The sequence below is a fragment of the Carcharhinus amblyrhynchos genome, chromosome 13, assembly GCF_965287045.1.
Source record: "Carcharhinus amblyrhynchos chromosome 13, sCarAmb.v2.hapA, whole genome shotgun sequence".
NCBI lineage: Eukaryota > Metazoa > Chordata > Chondrichthyes > Carcharhiniformes > Carcharhinidae > Carcharhinus > Carcharhinus amblyrhynchos.
The window spans coordinates 70,080,223-70,100,134 of record NC_137336.1 but is presented as its reverse complement, the minus strand read 5'-3'; the positions used below and the strand labels follow the sequence as shown (position 1 = coordinate 70,100,134).

At 46.0% G+C, this 19,912-nt stretch overlaps 1 protein-coding gene across 1 annotated transcript in view; it reads left to right on the top strand.

Moving 5' to 3' along the window:
* Positions 1-19,526, top strand: part of LOC145351569 (A-type potassium channel modulatory protein KCNIP1) — a 374,530-nt gene extending 355,004 nt beyond the window's left edge. The window contains exons 5-8 of the mRNA XM_080201162.1: positions 7,549-7,656; positions 9,370-9,474; positions 10,771-10,833; positions 18,740-19,526. Of these exons, the coding sequence (XP_080057288.1) occupies positions 7,549-7,656; positions 9,370-9,474; positions 10,771-10,833; positions 18,740-18,787 (324 nt within the window). The 3' untranslated portion in view covers positions 18,788-19,526. The remainder of the gene's footprint in view (positions 1-7,548; positions 7,657-9,369; positions 9,475-10,770; positions 10,834-18,739) is intronic.
* Positions 19,527-19,912: the final 386 nt, after the last annotated feature.

Below are 19,912 nucleotides of genomic sequence, written 5' to 3'. Positions count from 1 at the left end.
GTCGTGTGAAGGCTGCTCTTGGATGTTGCTTTGAGAGTTACCTAGTGCTTCACGTCGTTAGTGTACACTTAAACTGGACCATCTGACGGGCAACACGACAGCTCAGTGACTATCACTGTTTGCTGTGCAGATACATGGATTTGGGCCGGTGTCTGCGGGAGTTTGCACATTCTCCCCATGATTGTGTGGGTTTTCTCCAGGTGCTCCGGTTTCCTCCCACACCCCAAAAACGTGCTCTTAGGTTGATTGGTGTGACAAATTGTCCCTCAATCTTCCCCAGTAGGTGCAGACGAAGGTCATAGGTAGAGGAGGGCACTCATAATGTTAAAATGGCGGTGCAGGCTTGTTGGGCCGAAGGGCCTATTTCTCGGGCTGTGTTGTTCTTTGTTCTTTCTTTGTTCTTTGTTCCTGCAACTGCAAGGCCACCTGGAGGAGTCCATCAGGCTTTAGTCACAGGAGATGGTGCCAGCAGTGCATGCAACCCAGGACAACACTGGAGTGGAGAGCCTGGGGCAAGAGGTCCTAGCGATGACCAATGATGTCCACTCTATGCTGTCCATTGCTGAGGGCCAAGAGAGTATGTACAGCATTCTTACGGGCATGTCAAAGGCTGATATGGACATTGCAGAAGTGCTCAAGAGTTTGATCCAGTCACACTGGACAGTGACTGAGGGCATTTCCCACATTGCTCAGACTCTGGAGGGCCTCCAGGCCTGGCATCACAAGATGATAGTGAGGCAGCTAGTTTTCACTCCAACCATCCCTTCAACCCATGGAGTAACCTTGGGGGCCATAGGCATCCTGAGGATGAAGGAAGTGCTGGAGCACAGCCTAGGAATTTTCTCCAGGGAATTTCTGGCAGTCTGTTGCCTTTCTGAATTCCTCCCTTCCTGACAATGGCAAATCTACTGGGATTTGGGAAAAACTGGGTGATACGACATCACCAATGACACCTGAAAGTTGATCTGGCCAAACCAGGTCCATGCCCTCAGAGGCTGCATGCCAAGGGCATCACAGGCCACAAGGTGTGGAAAGTAGCTGAGTTTATTAGTGTCACAAGTGGGCTTACATTAACACTGCAATGAAGTTACTGTGAAAATCCCCTAGTCACACACTCCATGACCCTTTTGCCTCCAGCACAGCACTCATGATCTCAGAGGCTCGACAGACCTACCCTTCAGTAGGAAGCCAAGTAAACCAGAGTGAGATGCACAAGTTGACAACTGTTGCCTATCCAGCATCCTCTGGGTCCTCTTCGGGCTCTTCCTCAGCACCTCCTGGTCCTCCTCCTCAGGGTCCTCCTCTTCAGGATCTGTCTGTTCCTCCTCCTCCTCCTCCTCCACCATGTTTCCCTGCTGCTGTGCAAGATTATGGGGCACGCAGCAAGCACCACAATCTTTGTGACCATCTCTAGGCTGTATTTCAGAGCCCCATCAGACCAATCCAGACATCTGAGCCACATCTTTAGAAGGTGTATGCGCAACAACATTCCTGATGGCACAGTGGGCCTCATTATAGCAATCCTCCGCTTCAGTCTGTGGCTTCCGCACAGGCGTCATTAGCCACAACTTCAGTGGGTAACCTTTGGCTGAGGGTTGGCTTTGAAGTGCCGGGTATCTTCAGGTTTGCCAAAATGTCAGCATCATGCAGCAGGATAACGTGTACATTCAGCTGGTGGTCCTGTTGATTTAGGACATTCCTTGTTGAGACAGTGCTCTAAGGGTGACATGTTTGCCATCAATTGTCCATTGATCTGGGGATCCTGGAGATGGCACTGCACACAGCAGCCCAGGCAACCTGATGTGTCTGGTCCAGGTTGATGGTGATGTAATCTGATATCCAGACATAAAGGGTATCCACGACCTTGCAAATGCCCTGTGCACGATGACCGTGAGATCCCACACAAGTCCCCGCTGGATCCCTAGAAAGATCCTGTGGCAAAGAAGTTGAGGGCGATGGTGACATTTACAGCCATTGGAAGCAGATGTCCTCCTCCTCTTGGTGCTAGGTGATTGAGCACTGTTCATAGGTGCCACATTGTCTCTCTTTACAGGTGCAGTCTTCTGTGGCACATATAGTCTGGCACTCCTCAAAATGTGGAGATGCCAGCGTTGGACTGGGGTAAACACAGTAAGAAGTCTCACAACACCAGGTTAAAGTCCAACAGGTTTATTTGGTAGTAAACACACTAGCTTTCAGAATGCTGTTCCTTCGTCAGGTGAGTGGAGAGTTCTGATCATAAACAGGTCATATAAAGGCACACACAGTTTATAGATTACTGATTAGAATGCGAGTCTTTGCAGTTAATCTGCTATTCAAGTCTGAAAGGTGCAGACAATGTGAGTGGAGATAGCATTAAGCATAGGTTAAAGAGATGTGTATTGTGTCCAGACAGGACAGTGAGATATTGCAAGTTCACGCAAGTCATGGGGGTTACAGATAGTGTGACATGAACCCAAGATCCCAGCTGAGGCCGTCCTCATGTGTGCGGAACTTGGCTATCAGTCTCTGTTCAGCAATTCTGCGCTGTCATATGTCGTGAAGGCTGCCTTGGAGAATGTTTACCCGAAGATCAGAGGCTGAATGCTCGTGACCGCAGAAGTGCTCGCTAACAGGAAGGGAACAGTTTTGCCTTGTGATTGTTGAGCGATGTTCATTCATCTGATGACGTAGCGTCTGCATGGTCTCACTAATGTACCATGCCTCAGGACGTCCTTTCCTGCAGCATATTAGGTAGACAACATTGGCTGAGTTACAAGAATATGTACAGTATACCTAGTGGATGGTGTTCTCACGTGAGATGATGGCATCCATGTCAATGATCCGGTATATCTTGCAGAGGTTGCTGTGGCAGGGTTGTGTGGTGTTGTGGTCACTGTTCTCCTGAAGGCTGGGTAGTTTTCTGTGAACAATGGTCTGTTTGAGGTTGTGCGGTTGTTTGAAGGCAAGAAGTGGGAGTGTGGGGATGGCCCTGGCAAGATGTTCGTCTTCATCAGTGACATTGTGAAGACTTTGGAGAAGATGTTATAGCTTCTCTGCTCCAGGGAAGTACTGGACAACGAAGAGTACTCCATCCACCGTGTCCCGTGTCTGTGTTCTGAGAAGGTCAGTGCGGTTTTTCACTGTGGCGCATCGGAATTGTCAACTGATGAGTAGAGCGCCTTATCCGGTTCTGATGAGGGCATCTTTCAGCGTCTGGAGGTGTTTGTTGGGATCCTCCTCATCTGAGCAGATCCCGTGTATACGGAGGCTTGTCCGTAGGGGATGGCTTCTTTAACATGTCTAGGGTGGAAGCTGGAGAAGTGGAGCTTCATGAGGTTATCTGTGGGCTTGCGGTACAGTGAGGTGCTGAGGTGACCATTCTTAATGGAAATGCGTGTGTCCAAGAATGCAACCGATTCTGGAGAGTAGTCCATGCTGAGTCTGATGGTGGGATTGAACTTGTTGATATCATCATACAGTTGTTTCAGTGATTGTTCACCATGAGTCCAAATGAAGAAAATGTCATCAGTGTATCTAGTGTATAGCATCCGTTGAAGGTCCTGTGCGGTGAAGAAGCCTTGTTCGAGCCTGTGCATGAAGATGTTGGCATATTGAGGTGCGAATTTGGTCCCCATGACTGTTCTGTGTGTCTGGATGAAGAACTGGTTGTTGAAGGTGAAGATATTGCGGTCCAGGGTGAAGCAGATGAGTTGTAAAATTGCATCTGGAAACTGGCAATTGTTAGCATTGAGAACTGAGGCAGTTGCAGCAAAGCCATCGTCATGGGGGATGCTGGTGTAGAGTGCTGAGACATCCATTGTGATGAGTAGTGCCCCTGGTTCAACTGCTCCATGTGTGCTGAGTCCGTAGTGTCGCGACAAAAGCTGGGGGTTCTTTGTACAATGGGTTTCAAGATGCCCTCGACGTAGCCGGAGAGGTTCTCGCACAGGGTCCTATTGCCCAATACAATGGGATGGCCAGGTGTGTTTGCCTTGTGTGTCTTTGGGAGGCAGTAGAGATCTCCAACGTGGGGAGTACGTGAGATTAGAGCATGGAGGGTGCTCTGAAGGTCCAGATCAAAGTTCTTGATCAGAGTGTTGAGTTGGGTGTGTTCTTTGGTCAGATCTGTGGGTAACTGTCTGTAGTTTTCCTCATTGTTCAGTTGCTGGTACACTTCTTTGCAATAATCCGTTCTGTTCAGTATGACAATGGCCCTTCCGTTATCTGCTGGTGTGATGACAATGTTGCAGTTGGTCTTGAGAGCTTGGATGGCATTGCGTTGTGCTTAGATGGTGTTCGGGGCTGGTTTATGAGTGCGGTTGATGAATCTGGTGTTGATGCACCTCCTGATGGCTTGGCATACATGTCAAGTCAACGGCAGCGGCCTTCCCGAGGAGTCCAGTTGGACTCTTTCCTCTTTGGTTGCTGCATTGCAGATCTCTCTGTCAGCTGTTTTGGTTCATTGGCTGTCTCGTTGTGTTCGCTCATTGGGTTTGTGGAAGAACTCCCGCAGCCTCATTCGCCTGATGAATTCCTCTGTGTCCGCTGCGAAACTGATGGGGTCCATTTTGGTGGTGGGGCAGAAATTGAGCCCTCCGCTGAGAACTTCGACTTCATCTGGTTCATCTATTCTCCGGAATAGATTGCATTCTTGGACCCACACATCTCCATTAAGGATGGTCATCTCAGCAACTACTGTACTGCAAGCCCACAGATAACCTCACGATGCTCCACTTCTCCAGCTTCCACCCTGGATATGTTAAAGAAGCCATCCCCTACGGACAAGCCCTCCGTATACACAAGATCTGCTCAGATGAGGAGGATCGCAACAGACACCTCCAGACACTGAAAGATGCCCTCATAAAACAGGATATGGCGCTCGACTCATCAATCGATAGTTCCAACGCGCCACAGCTCAACCTCCTCAGAAGACAAACACAGGACACGGTGGACAGAGACTTCATCATGCAGTACTTCCCCGGAGCGGAGAAGCTACAACATCTTCTCCGGAGTCTTCAACATGTCATTGATGAAGACAAACATCTTGCCAGGGCCATCCCCACTTCTTGCCTTCAAACAACTGCACAACCTCAAACAGACCATTGCCCGCAGCAAGCCACCCAGCCTTCAGGAGAAGAGTGACCACAACGCCACACAACCCTGCCACAGCAACCTCTGCAAGACATGCCAGATCATCGACACGCATGCCATCGTCCTACGTGAGAACACCATCCACCAGGTAGACGGCACAAACCCTTGCAACTCGGCCAAGTTGTCTACCTAATACACTGCAGGAAAGGATGTCCTGAAGCATGGTACATTGGGGAGACCAGACAGATGCTGCGACAATGGATGAATGAACATCACTCAACAATCGCCAGGCAAGACTGTTCTCTTCCTGTTGGCGAACACTTCAGTGGTGATGGGCATTCGGTCTCTGATCTTCGGGTAAGTGTTCTCCAAGGTGGCATTCATGACACACGACAGCGCAGAGTCGCTGAGCAGAAACTGATAGCCAAGTTCCGCACACATGAGGACGGTCTCAACAAGGATCTTGGGCTCATGTCACACTCTTTGTAACCCCATGACTTGCCTGAACTTGCAATATCTCACTTACTGTCCTGTCTGGAGACAATACACATCTGTTTAATCTATGCTTAATGCTATCTCCACTCACATTGTCTGCACCTTTAAGACTTGAATAGCAGATTAGCTGTAAAAACTCGCATTCTAATCAGTATTCTGTAAACTGTGTGTGCCTTTATATGCCCCGTTTGTGATCTGAACTCTCCACTCACCTGACGAAGGAACAGCGTTCCGAAAACTAATGTCTTTTACTACCAAATAAACCCGTTGGACTTTAACCTGGTGTGGTGAGACTTCTTACTGTTTTTACCCCTCAAAATGCCAGTGCCTACTGTAAACCCGAGGTCGATGGTCTCACTGTCTTCTTGCCTCCCCCCCCACCTCAACCTAAAGGGTGGCTGGCACCTGAGCCTCTCAATAGTCCCCTGATCTTCGGCTTCCAACTTCTGGTACAGGGTCATGCCTGGGTTGCCCTGGTGCTCTTGCAACCTCCTGCTTGCCTCGGTGGCAACGATCAGAACCATTGCCATCTGAAATGGCTCCAGTCAAAAAATTCATCCTAGCTGTGAATGGTAAGAAGTCTCACAACACCAGGTTAAAGTCCAACAGGTTTATTTGGAACCATGAGCTTTCAGACTGCTGCTCCTTCATCAGGTGATTGGAGGTCAGTTCACAAACACAGCATAAAAAGGCGAAGACACAACTGAAGATAATTACAGATTGGAATGTGAAGAAGTTTAGAAGTTTACTTATTACTCACAAGTAAGGCATACATTAACACTGCAATGAAGGAATGGTTGGAATGCAAGTCTTTATAGATAATCAAGTCTTTACAGATACAAAAAGTGTGCCTGGAGAGAGGGATAATCACAAGTTACAGAGGTGTGAATTGTCTCAAGTCAGGACAATTTGTAGGATTTTGCAAATCCTGGCAGTAGTGTGACATGAACCCAAGATCCCGGTTAAGAATGTGGAAGAGAGAGAGTTTGAGAGACAGTTAGCAACGTTATCCATCTTTTCACTCTTACATATCCCTGTCATCCCTATGTGGTGCAGCAGCTGGAGAGCACCCAATTCTCAACACCACTCCCTCCTTTCGCGCAGTGACACGTTACAGCAGCTCCTCTCAATAGCATCTGGCTTGTACAGTGAGGCCTTTGCCCCTTGTCCCTTCTTCTCGCCTCAGGGCCTCCTGTCCCATCTGCCCTCCCATCACAGCATCTAGTGGTGAAGATTCCCTTCAGTGGGTGTGGGACATTGGCAATAGTCTGAGTTTCCATCACATTCTTTTAGTTTCTGGGAGTGTTAATGTCATCCAGTGGGATAAGGAAGAGACATGAGGAAGCAGCTAGTATGCAGGGGCAGCGAGCATCATTCTTTATGGAGTATCCTTGTATGTCTCAGTGCTTGGCTGTTTGTGGTATGGTCTACCTGGCAGCACTTCTTTCAGCTGCTCCTGGGTCGCCTGATCCTTTCCGATTCCTCTCCCTGACCTGGTGTGTTACTGTGAATGAAGGGAATTCCATGAGATGTCCAGTACTCGTGTAGAGTTTGAAGGGAGGGAGTCCCTGGATCAGTGACACTTACGTGTGAAGGGATTTAGGACTCAGCTGGTCTGAATTGGGGGTTTCTGTATGATGACAGGACTATGCCAGAACGTGAGAGGTTAACAGGTCCAGATGTCATCAGTGTGTGGTTCTCACGGAGCCAGAAGATCAGAGCTGAGCTCAGACACAGAAAGGAAGCAACACTTTTGACATTCAGGTGCCTGGAATTGACGATGGGTCATCTGAAGAGAATGAAGAACTACCACCTGACTCGGATAGATTGTTTCCTCCTTTTGTGGGATTCTTTGATGAAGTATTCGTAATTTGACAGATTCTTTTCAAACAAGTAAACAGAGTGTACAAACCATAAATCAATCAGTCGTGTTACCTTAGTAAGACAAGAGTTAATACTATGCTCATGCTCTCATTTCAGGACTTTGTGATGGCTCTTTCAGTCTTACTGAGGGGTACTGTTCATGAAAAACTCAGATGGACATTTAACCTGTATGATATTAATAAGGATGGATATATCAATAAAGAGGTAAGCAACCTTACAAAGAAGAATGGTCTGAATGTCTGGAGTGATATTTGAGGGATTCTGATCATAGAATCCTCCAGTGCAGATGGAGGCTATTCATAGAACATAGAACATAGAACATTACAGCGCAGAACAGGCCCTTCGGCCCACGATGTTGCGCCGACCAGTTACAAAAACAATGACCCACTAGCCTATACCAATCCCTTTTCGTCCATAAACCTATCCAGAGATCTCTTAAACGCCCCCAAACTAGACGCATTTACAATTTACAGCCCATCAAGTCTGCACCAACTACAACTGGAGAGATGGACTTCAATGGCAAGTTTGTGAACTGGAATAATGGTGTTGAATGGGGCAGCTAGAGGTATTGTCTTCAATGGGGTATTTAGTACTTGAGGGCATGTCTTCAATGGAGAGTTGGTGTGCAGTACAGATGGTTTTAGCCAGGAATTAGTGAGTTAGAGAAATGGTTTCAATGAGGACTTAGTGTACTGGAGGGTTTGCTCTTCAATGAAATTAAAGTACTAGACAGGTGGTCTTCAATGGGGAGTGACTGTGCTAGAACATAGAACATAGAACACTACAGCGCAGAACAGGCCTTTTGGCCCACGATGTTGCGCCGACCAGTTAAAAAACAATGACCCTAATCCTAGGGTAAATCCCGTCCGGGCCAGGGGAATTATATATTTTCAAACCCTCAAGAATATCCAGCATATCCCCCTTATCAACTGCAATACTGTCTAGTTTACAACCCTGCAACCCAGTGTTCTCCTCAGCTACGTTCATGTCCCCCTGCGTGAACACCGAAGAGAAATATTGGTTCAATGCCTCTCCAATCTCTTCCGGTTCCACACACAACTTCCCTCTGCTGTCTGTAACTGGCCCTAATCTTGCCCTAACCAACCTTCTGTTCTTAACATACCTATAGAACGCCTTAGGATTCTCCTTAATCCTATCAGCCAAAGTCTTCTCATGTCCTCTTTTAGCCCTTCTTAACTCACTCTTCAACTCCCTCCTAGCCAATCTAAAGCTTTCTAGTGCACATGAGCCCTCAAGTCTCATCCGAACATAAGCCTCCTTTTTCTTTCTAACTAGAGTGATACAAAGAATAGTACAGCACAGGAATGGACCCTTCAGCCCTCCAAGGCTGTACCAGTCATGATGCCCTAACTAAACTTAGGGCTGCAGAGTTGCACAGTGGTTAGCACTGCTGTCTCAGAGCTCCAAGGACCTGGGTTTGATTCCCTGTTTGGGTCATTGTCTGGGCGGAGTTTGCATGTTCTCCCCATGTCTGCATGAGTTTCCTCCAGGTATCCAGTTTCCTCTCACGGTCTAAAGATGACTGGGTTAGGTTGATTGACCATGCTAAATTGTCCCTTAATGTCATGGGATGCATAGCTTAGAGGGATTAGCGGGGTAAATATGTGGGATTACTGGGATGGGGTCTGGGCAGGATTGTTGTTGGTGCAGACCCAAAAGACTGAATGACCTCCTTCTGCACTGTAGGGTCTCTATGATTCTATAAACTGGTCCTCAAACTGGTGTTCAAAGGGTTCTTAGTGTATGAGTTGCATGATTTTCAATGGTGTGTTTTTGTACCTAGAGATGGTTTTCAACAGAGTTTCAGTGGTGTGGCCTGCAATGGAGAATTTGTGTATTAGTGTTTGATAGACCATGGTCAAGGGGAGACTGAACCTTCTGTTATTGAAACCACAGGAGATGACTGATATTGTGAGAGCCATCTATGACATGATGGGGAAATACACATATCCTGTGCTCAAGGATGATGCTCCCCGGCACCACGTGGACGTCTTTTTTCAGGTAATGTTTCCAGGTATTTAATTGTTAGAATGCCTCATTTAACATGGCCTGAGATCGAGCAGCAGATGTCACCTATCATCTTGGGTCCAGGGTTTGGATTCAGCCCAAGCTGATGGGAATATTTTGTAAATTTGTGTTGACCTGGGTCAACACTACACCAGGTCATGTGCAGGTCATGTGTTCACAGTGTGGGCAGTGTACTACATACCTTTATGTGCCCAGATCTTATACTCAGGTTCCAAATTCACCATCTTCATCAGAACAGTTCAATTTACACCAAACTTGCCCAACTTTTCCACATTGAGGGCCACTTTTTCATTTTTCCCAGACTCTGAAGACCTTTTTCAAATTTTGGAAAGATAAAGCTGATGAATAAAAATAAACAAGTTGCTGAACAAAAAAGTCACAGGAATAAATTAACAATTGAAAGAATGAGCAATTAGTGTGTAAAGGTGAGAGTGTGCAGGTCCGACTCACTCCCAGTGAATCTATCAGCTGCAAATCTGGGAGGAACCTGTGATCAAGGGATCACTTTCTTTATCACTAGAGAGATGGTGTTCATTGGGAGTTAGTGTACCAGAGAAATTGTCTTCAATTGGAAGTAATTGTACTAATAAGATTGTCTTTAATGGGGAGCTAGGTACTAGATGAATGGTCTAGATAATGTTCTAGAGGAATAGAGGAATTACCACTGCATTTACTGAGATTTTGGAAACAACCTCCAGGGGCAACATTGTGGCTGGACAAATCTGGCCTTAACAAACTCTTGGTTCTTTGCTGATTGATTTGATCTTCCTGAAGACAAGTACATGACAGGATGCAGCTCAAACTGATAGGCTGCGTTTCAATACTCATTCATACACCTCACTGTCTGACAGTAGTGGACATGGTGCCCATTTCTACCTTAGCATTTCAGTTTCAAATTATTCTTCAGCATTTATTGCCCATCCCCAGTTGCCCTCGAAAAGGTGGAGGTGAGTTGTCTTATTGCAGTCCATGTGATGTAGGTGTACACACAGTGCTGTTAGGGAGGGAGTTCCAGTATTTTGACCCAGCAGCAGTGAAGGAACTTGGACTTGGAAGTGGTGGTGTTCCCATGTGCCTCATCACCATTATTAGATGTGAACTCCAATTCTCCAAGTCTTGGTGATTGGTGAAGTTGAGCAGACCAGCACCATTCCATGGGTTTCAATTAGTCACAAATGAAAATTCATCATGACCTTTTCATGCACAGAGCAAACTGATGTAATTTCTCCTGAAACGTTTCCAAATGATCTTTTATGTCAATCTTCACAGAAAATGGACAAGAACAAAGATGGTGTGGTCACAATTGATGAGTTTATAGAATCCTGCCTACAGGTAAGAGTTTGTTTGAGAAACATTCAGCCAGATGGGTAGCCACACCATTTCTCCTTTAATTTGAGGGTGATCTCTGGGAGTGAAGCACACAGGAAGCTAACGCCAGTTCAGGAGAGGTGAACCAATGAGAGCACATAAAACATGGTTCAATCCTGATTTTTAAGGTCACAGGAACTGAACCCTATGACCGCTTGCATCCTGGGTTCAAAATTCAATCCTTGAATTCAGTTCAAGTCACTTACTCTCTTGGATATCTCCAGTGATGAATGGCAATTCATTCTGTTCTTGGGTTTAACTCTTAAGTGGGTAGTATCTCTGCCTCTGAGCCAAAGGCTCCGAGTTCGAATCCCACTCCAGGAGTTGCTGGCCAAAGAAAGTATGTTCATAACTTGTCAAACAAATTGAATATCAATGTGTAAATCCTTCTCTGGCAGGTGGTAGGAGCGGGAGAGAATCTTGGCAAGACAGAACCACATGGTAACATCAGTGCAAGAGCCTCCTCACGTTAAAAGACTCCACACATATGTTCTTGCCATGGGATGTATTCTTCACTGTAAGGAACTGTCAGAGAGAGTTTTAAATTGCTGTTCACATACCACATTGTAAATACACCATCCTTACAATGCTGGCCAACAGCTCCCCTACAGATAGAAGGATATAATTACAAAATGATAGGATTACCTAGGCAACTTCCATTCTAAATGTGGATGTAGGAATTTATAATTGGAAAGAAATGAGACAAGTGTTTAACCATGAGATTTTAATTGTCAGACAGAAGTGAAGATTAAATGCAGTCATTGGATTAGTAGGTTTACAGGGGTGGACTGAGGGAACACTTCAATGTGCAAAGGCCAGCTCAAAGGTTCTCTAGTTAAATGGCATGAGGGTTCAGAGTTCCAGCATTAATCTGACTAGGCGTGCCTGCTCGTGCTTGTTGTGTTTGAGTTTGCGATGACACAGATAGGGAGCGTGGAGATGGCAGTGTTGACATTTAAGATGATGATGAAGCGTGGGTAGGAGTGAGTCTTGAGTTGGAGCTAGTGTGTGAGGAGCATGGCACTGAATAGGAAGAACATGGTGATTGGAGGAAGGGGAGGAAGGCCTTGTTACAGATGTTGGCAAAGGTCAAAGTGGCTGGCTGAGAGATGGAGGTGGGAGGGGGTCCAGGAAAAGGCTACATTAATGGACACTGGCTGAATGCAGAAGATCGTTCATCTTCTTGTGGCACTGCTGCCCCGTCCTCTTCTGCAGTGAGCTTGCACTCACCAGGGCTGCCACTGCATCCCAGGTGGGGATGGTAAGAACATAAGAACATAAGAAATAGGAGCAGGAGTAGGCCATCTAGCCCTTCGAGCCTGCCCCGCCATTCAATAAGATCATGGCTGATCTGAAGTGGATCAGTTCCACTTTCTCACTTTCTCCCCATAACCCTTAATTCCCTGTCTATCAGAAACCTATCTACCCGTGACTTAAATATATTTAGCGAGGGAGCCTCCACCACTTCAACGGACAGAGAATTCCAGAGATTCGCCACCTTTTGAGTGAAGAAGTTCCTCCTCAACTCCGATCTAAACTGCCCTCCCCTTATCTTGAGGCTGTGTCCCCTAGTCCTGCTGTCCTTTCTAAGCGGGAAGAATCTCTCTATCTCTACCCTATCCATCCCCTTCATTATCTTATTTGTCCCTACAAGATCCCCCCTCATCCTTCTAAACTCCAACGAGTGCAGACCCAGTCTATTTAGTCGCTATTCATAGGCCAACCCCCTCATCTCCGGTATCAGCCTAGTGAACCTTCTCTGCACTCCCTCCAAGGCCAATATATCCTTGCGCAAGTGCGGCGACCAAAACTGCACACAGTACTCCAGCTGCGGCCTCACCAGTACCCTGTACAGTTGCAGCAAGACCTCCCTGCTTTTATATTCTATCCCCCTCACTATAAAGGCCAACATTCCATTCACCTTCTTGATCACCTGCAGACTGGGTTTTTGCGACTCATGCACAAGGACCCCCAGGTCCCTCTGCACTGTAGCATGCTGCAGCTTTTCGCCTTTTAAATAATAATCCCTCCTACTATTATTTCTGCCAAAGTGGATAACCTCACATTTGCTAACATTATACTCCATCTGCCAGGTCCTCGCCCATTCGCTCAGCCTATCCAGATCTCTCTGCAGACTTTCCACACCCTCCACGCAATTTGCTTTTCTACTCATCTTCGTGTCATCAGCAAATTTCGTCACCCTACACTCAGCCCCCTCCTCCAGATCGTCCATATAAATGGTAAATAGTTGAGGCCCCAGCACCGATCCCTGCGGCACTCCACTAGTCACCAACCGCCAACCAGAATAGCACCCATTGATACCAACTCTCTGCTTCCTATTAGACAACCAATCCTCTATCCACGCTAACACCTTACCCCAACTCCGTGCACCCTAACCTTTTGTAGCAACCTTTTATGAGGCACCTTATCAAACGCCTTTTGGAAATCTAAAAGCACCACATCTACTGGTTCCCCTCCATCTATCGCTGTAGTCACATCCTCATAGAAATCCAATAAATTCATCAAACACGACTTCCCCTTAACGAATCCGTGCTGCGTCTGCTCTATCAAACCATTCTTTTCTAGGTGCCTCGCTATTTCTTCTTTGATGACGGATTCTAGCGTTTTTCCAACTACAGACATTAAACTCACTGGCCTATAATTCCCTGCCTTTTGTCTGCTACCTTTTTTAAACAGCAGCGTAACATTAGCCGTTTTCCAATCTTCCGGCACTTCCCCGGAGTCCAGTGCATTTGATAAATAATTACTAAGGCATCCACTATCACCTCTGCCATTTCTTTCAGAACCCTGGGATGCATTCCATCCTGTCCTGGGGACTTGTCCACCTTCAGTCCCATTAGTCTATCAAGCACTACCTCTCTAGTGATAGTAATTGCATTTAGGCCCTCAACTCCTACCATCCTTCTATCTTTAATATCCGGCAAACTATTCGTTTCCTCCTCCGTGAAGACCGAGGCAAAAAACTTATTTAAAGCCTCAGCCATTTCCTCATCTCCCACCGCTAAATCCCCCCTCTCATCCTTCAAGGGTCCAACATTCACTCTAGCCAGCCTCCTCTTTTTTATATATTTGTAAAAACTTTTACTGTCATTTTTTATAATTAGTGCTAGTTTAGCTTCATAGTCTATCCTTCCTTTCTTTATCACCTTCTTAGTCATTCTTTGTTGATTTTTAAATCTTTCCCAATCTTCTTATCGCCCACTATTTTTAGCCACTCTGAACGCATCAGCTTTTAATTTAACACTCTCCTTTATTCCCTTCGATAACCACGGCTGGTTATCCCTTCTCCTACAGTCTGGTGACCAGATTATATCCTAGAGCAGGGCTAGAATGCATCCTGTTCCTGTTCCACTCCATTTCAGAAATCTGGTCAGGGCTCCCTCTGAGGAATGTGGTGCGGGCTTCCTGGCTGCCATTCCCTGCAGTCACTGTGGAGCAAGTGCTGGGGAACCGTTTATATGTAGCGTGCAGTGATTGTCATGATTGAGTGAAGCCATGGCGAGTAAATCGGAGAGATTCTGTTGTGGATACAGCACGATTCTGATGGCCACAAAAGATTTTGTCAATGATCCTCAGGATCCCCAGTCAGAAATTATGCCAGAGCCTTCAACGTGGTTCACACCATGTTTTTTGCTGGAACCGACACTTTGCCAAATTCTGGTAAGATCACCAAGGGCTCAAAAAGAGATAGTGGCAGGGGTAATAGATGTGCTAAATATGATTTTCCAAAGTTCCTTACATTTGGGAACTGTCCCATGAGAAGTTGGAAAATGTTACATCACTTTTCAAGAAAGGAGAAGAGAGAAAACAATGAATTACAGGCCAGTTAGTCTAGTTATTGGGAAAAGCTTAAATCTATTACTAAAGAAGTCTTAACAAAAACATTTAGCAAAAACATCTTATGATTATATCAGTGGTTGGGAAATTATTGGAGAGAATTCTTTGAGACAGGATTTATTCCCACTTGGAAATAAGTAGACATATGAGTGAGGGGCAATATGGTTTTGTGAAGTGGAGGTCGTGTCTTACGAACTTGATTGAGCTTTTCAAGGAAGTGATAAAGATGATTGATGATTGATGATTGAATTCTATCAAGATAGATAAGTCGCTGGGACCAGATGGGATGTACCCCAGGATACTGTGGGAGGTGAGGGAGGTGATTGCAGAGCCCCTGGCGATGATCTTTGCATCGTCAATGGAGACGGGAGAGGTTCCGGAAGATTGGAGGATTGCGGATGTGGTTCCTATTTTCAAGAAAGGGAACAGAGATAGCCCGGGAAATTACCGACCGGTGAGTCTGACCTCAGTGGTTGGTAAGCTGATGGAAAGGCTTCTGAGGGACAAGATTTACGAGCATTTGGAGAGGTTTGGCATGATCAGAAATAGTCAGCATGGTTTTGTCAAGGGCAGGTCGTGCCTTACGAGCCTAGTTGAGTTCTTCAAAAATGTGACTGAACACATTGACGAAGGAAGTGCAGTGGACGTGGTGTACATGGACTTCAGCAAGGCGTTTGATAAGGTCCCCCATGCAAGACTTCTTGAGAAGTTGAGAGGGCATGGGGTCCAAGGGGCTTTGGCCTTGTGGATTCAGAACTGGCTTGCCTGCAGAAGGCAGAGAGTGGTTGTAGATGGGTCTTTTTCTGCATGGAGGTCAGTCACCAGTGGAGTGCCCCAGGGATCTGTTCTAGGACCCTTGCTGTTTGTCATTTTCATAAATGACCTAGATGAGGAAGTGGAGGGATGGGTTAGTAAGTTCGCCGATGACACGAAGGTCGGTGGTGTTGTGGATGGTCTGGAAGGATGTCAGAATTTGCAGCAGGACATAAATAGGATGCAGGACTGGGCGGAGAAGTGGCAGATGGACTTCAACGCGGATAAATGTGTAGTCGTCCATTTTGGCAGGACCAACGGGATGAACGAGTACACTATCAAGGGCAAGAGTCTTAGTAGTGTTGAAGAGCAGAAGGATCTTGGGGTCCGGGTCCACAGGACTCTTAAATCAGCCTCGCAGGTGGAGGATGTGGTCAAGAAGGCGTATGGTGTACTGGCCTTCATTAATCGAGGGATTGAGTTTAGGAGTCGGGAGGTAATGCTGCAACTTTATAAGACCCTTGTCAGGCCTCACTTGGAGTACTGTGCGCAGTTCTGGTCGCCTCACTATAGGAAGGACGTAGAAGCTATTGAAAGGGTACAGAGGAGATTTACAAGGATGTTGCCTGGATTGGGGGGCATGCCTTATGAAGATAGGTTGAGGGAACTGGGACTCTTCTCCCTGGAGAGACGAAGGTTGAGAGGTGACCTGATAGAGGTATATAAAATGTTGAGAGGAACAGATAGGGTGGATTCTCAGAGGCTATTTCCCCGGGTTGAAATGGTCGCTACGAGAGGACACAGATTGAAGGTGCGGGGAGGCAAGTACAGAAGTGATGTTAGGGGTAAGTTTTTCACTCAGAGGGTGGTGAGTGAATGGAATCGGCTGCCGTCAGTGGTGGTGGAGGCGAACTCGCTGGGGTCTTTTAAAAGACTTCTGGATGAGTATATGGGATTTAGTGGGATTGGGGGTTATAGATAGGTCTATGGATTGGTAGGTGTTGATGTGATCGGCGCAACTCGTGGGCCGAAGGGCCTGTTTGTGCTGTAGTGTTCTATGTTCTATGTTCTTTGAGGGTAAGGCAGTAGATTTGTCTACATGGACTTCAGTAAGGCCTTTGACAAGTTCCTCATGACAGACTGGTGCAGAAGGTGAAGTCACATGGGATCAGAGGTAAGCTAGCAAGGCAGATACAAAACTGGCTCGGTCAAAGAAGACAGAGGGTAGCAGTGGAAGGGTGTGTTTCTGAATGGAGAGCTGTGACAAGTGGTGTCCTCAGGGATTAGTGCTGGGACCTTTGCTGTTTATAACATATATAAATGATTTGGAGGAAAATGTAACTGGATTGATTAGTAAGTTTGCGGATGACACAAAGATTGGTGGATTTGTGGATAGTGATGAGGACCATCAGAGGATACAGCAGGATATAGATCAGTTGGAGACTTGGGTGGAGAGCAACAGATGGAGTTTAATCCAGGCAAATGTGAGGTAATGCATTTTGGAAGGTCTAATACAGATAGGAAATATACAGTAAATGGCAGAACCCTTAAGAGTATTGATAGGAAAAGGAATCTGGGTGTACAGGTACACAGATCACTGAACATGGCAATGCAGGTGGAGAAGGTAGTCAAGAAGGCATGCTTGCCTTCATTGGCTGGGGTAATGAGTTTAAAAATTGGCAAGTCATGTTGCAGCATTATAGAACCTTAGTTAAGCCACACTTAGAATATAGTCTTCAATAGTGTGGTAGTCACCACACTACCTTAAGGATGTGGAGGCTTTGGAGAGGGTACAAAAAAGATTTACCAGGTTGTTGCCTGGTATGGAGGGCATTAGCTATCAGGTGAAACTTGGTTTGTTCTCACTGGAGCGACGGAGTTGAGGGGAGACCTGATAGAAGTCTACAAGATTTTGAGAGGCATGGACAGAGTGGATAGTCAGAAGCTTTTTCCCAGAGTGGAAGAGTCAATTGCTAAGGGGCATAAGTTTAAGATGCGAGGGGTAAGGTTTAAAGGCAGATTTTTCACACAGAGAGTGGCGGGTGCCTGGAATTCATTGCCGGGGGAGGTAGTGGAAGCGGATACAGTAGTGACTTTTAAGGAGCATCTTGACAAGTACATGGATAGGATGGGAATAGAGGGATATGGTTCCCAGAAGGTAGGGGGTTTCGGCATGATCGGTGCAGGCTTGGAGGGCTGAAGGGCCTGTTCCTGTGTTGTAATTTTCTTTGTTCTTTGTTCTTTGATTAGAACAGTCAACATTGTTTTGCTAAAGGAAAATCCAGTTTAACAACTCATTAGAATTTTTGAAGATGTACTTAGTAGGATTTGATAAAGGAGAACCAGTAGATGTAAAATAACTGGATTTCCAAAAAGGCATTCAATAAGTTAACACACAAAAACTTAATAGGCAAGATGAGGACTCATGGAGTTGGGGATAATAATTAGCATGGACAGAGGATTGGTTAATGGATAGAAAACAGTGTATGTGGATAAACTCCCAAGTTGGCAGGCAGTGAATAATGAAGTGTTGCAAGGATGGATTATCAGCTATTTACAATCTACATTAATGACTCAGATGAAAGGACAAAGAATTGTATCTAAATTACTGATGATGCCATTGCTAGATGGGAGGGTACGCTGGTAGGAGCACACAGAGAGGCTGCAAATCGGTTAAAGCAAGTGGGCAACAAGATGGCAGATGGAGCATAAAGCATGAAGTTATTCGCTTTGGTCATGAGAAGAGAAAAACAGAATCTTTTTCAAAAAGTAAGAAACTTCTGATGTTCAAAGAGACATGGCTGGTCCAAAAACACAGAGTTAGCAAGCAATCAGGAAAGAAAATTGTATGTCAGCCTTTACTGCAAGGAGAGTGGAGGAGGGAGAATGGTGGAATAGGGGAGAATGGAAAGGGGGGGAACGAGGGAGGAGGGGGAATGGGGTGAGAGTCAGAATGAAGAAAGAGGGGGAATGGGGTGGAGGGACAATGGGGGGGTAGATGGGGCGGAGAAGGGGCTTGGGGAGGAATTCTGATCGGAATGATAATTGGGACAGCAGTGTTGTCAAATGACCACATCAGGGAGATCTGTGAGAAGAGCCTTGAATGAAGCCTTGGTTTCCCTCAGCTGTGTAGGCCTCAGATTAAGGACACCTCACTGATTACTGGCTGTTTTTGAGGCTGACCTTTCCTGCTGTTTGTGGCAATCTGTTTGTTGTTTAAACATTATTCATCTGCAACTCTGTCTCTCCCTCGATTTAGGATGAAAATATCATGAGATCTTTGCAGCTCTTTGAAAATGTGATGTAGCTGTTCAGACTGAGGAATGGAACTCCCAGACTGAGAGATTTTATTGGGACCCTTTGAATGAGTAATGCTTGGACCTCCCCTTCCATTTGTGCACGCTCCCTGTCCGGATGGCATGTAGCCCTGAAGAGATTCCATCGCAACAATTTTCTACAACAAAAAGACTGTAAACTTGCTAAAAAACTGTAAAGAGTCATTTTTTGAATTTGTAAAGCATGTTGCACTGTCACAGTGTGTTAATGGGGATCAGAGATCTCTTCCACAACTCATCTGTTAAAGTCTAATTACAGTTCAAACTGGAAGCACAAAGACAGAACTCTTCCTCACCTCATTCCATTCCTCTCACTTTAGTTTTCTTCTGTTTTTATTGCTTCTTCTTCACCTTATTTTCCCTAATTTCTCTTTCTCTTGTTCTTTATTCCCTTCAGCTAATCCTGTCATCTATATATCTCTTTTATTTCCCCTTTTCACTATCTTCTGTTTCTCTCATTCCCTTTCATTATTTATTTTCCCCTGGTTTCTTTTCTCTTTCTCCTCTCATTGTTCCTTTTTATTTCTTTCTTTCTAATTCTCTGTTTTACTTTCTCATTCTTTGTTCCACATTCTCTCTCTGCATTCTCATTTCTTGCTGTCTCATTCTCCTTTCTTTCTTTCTTCTCTCTCCCGCCTTCTCTCCTTCCCCCCCTCCCCATCTCCTCTCTCTCTTTCCCTCTCTCCTCTCTCTCCTTCACTCTCTCCTCTTTCTCTCTCTTCTCTCTCTCTCTCTTCCCTTCTTCCCTCCACTCTCTCATTCCTCCACTCTCTCCTCCCCCCCCCGCACTCTCCTCCCCCCTGCTCTCTCCTCCCCCCCACTCTCTCTTCCCCCCCGCTCTCTCCTCCCCCCTCCGCTCTCTCCTCCCACTCTCCGCTCTCTCCTCCCACCCCCGCTCTCATTCTCAATTTCTTTCTCCCTTTCTTTATCATTCCTTGTCTTGTTTCTTTCTCATTTTCTCTCTCTCTCTCTCTTTCTCATTCTCATTCTTTCTCATGATGTATCTATCTCTCTATCTCTCTCACTCTCATTCCCTCGCTCTGTCTGTCTCTGTCTCTCTCTGATGACTACTCATTCCTTTGTATACCTCTGCCTTT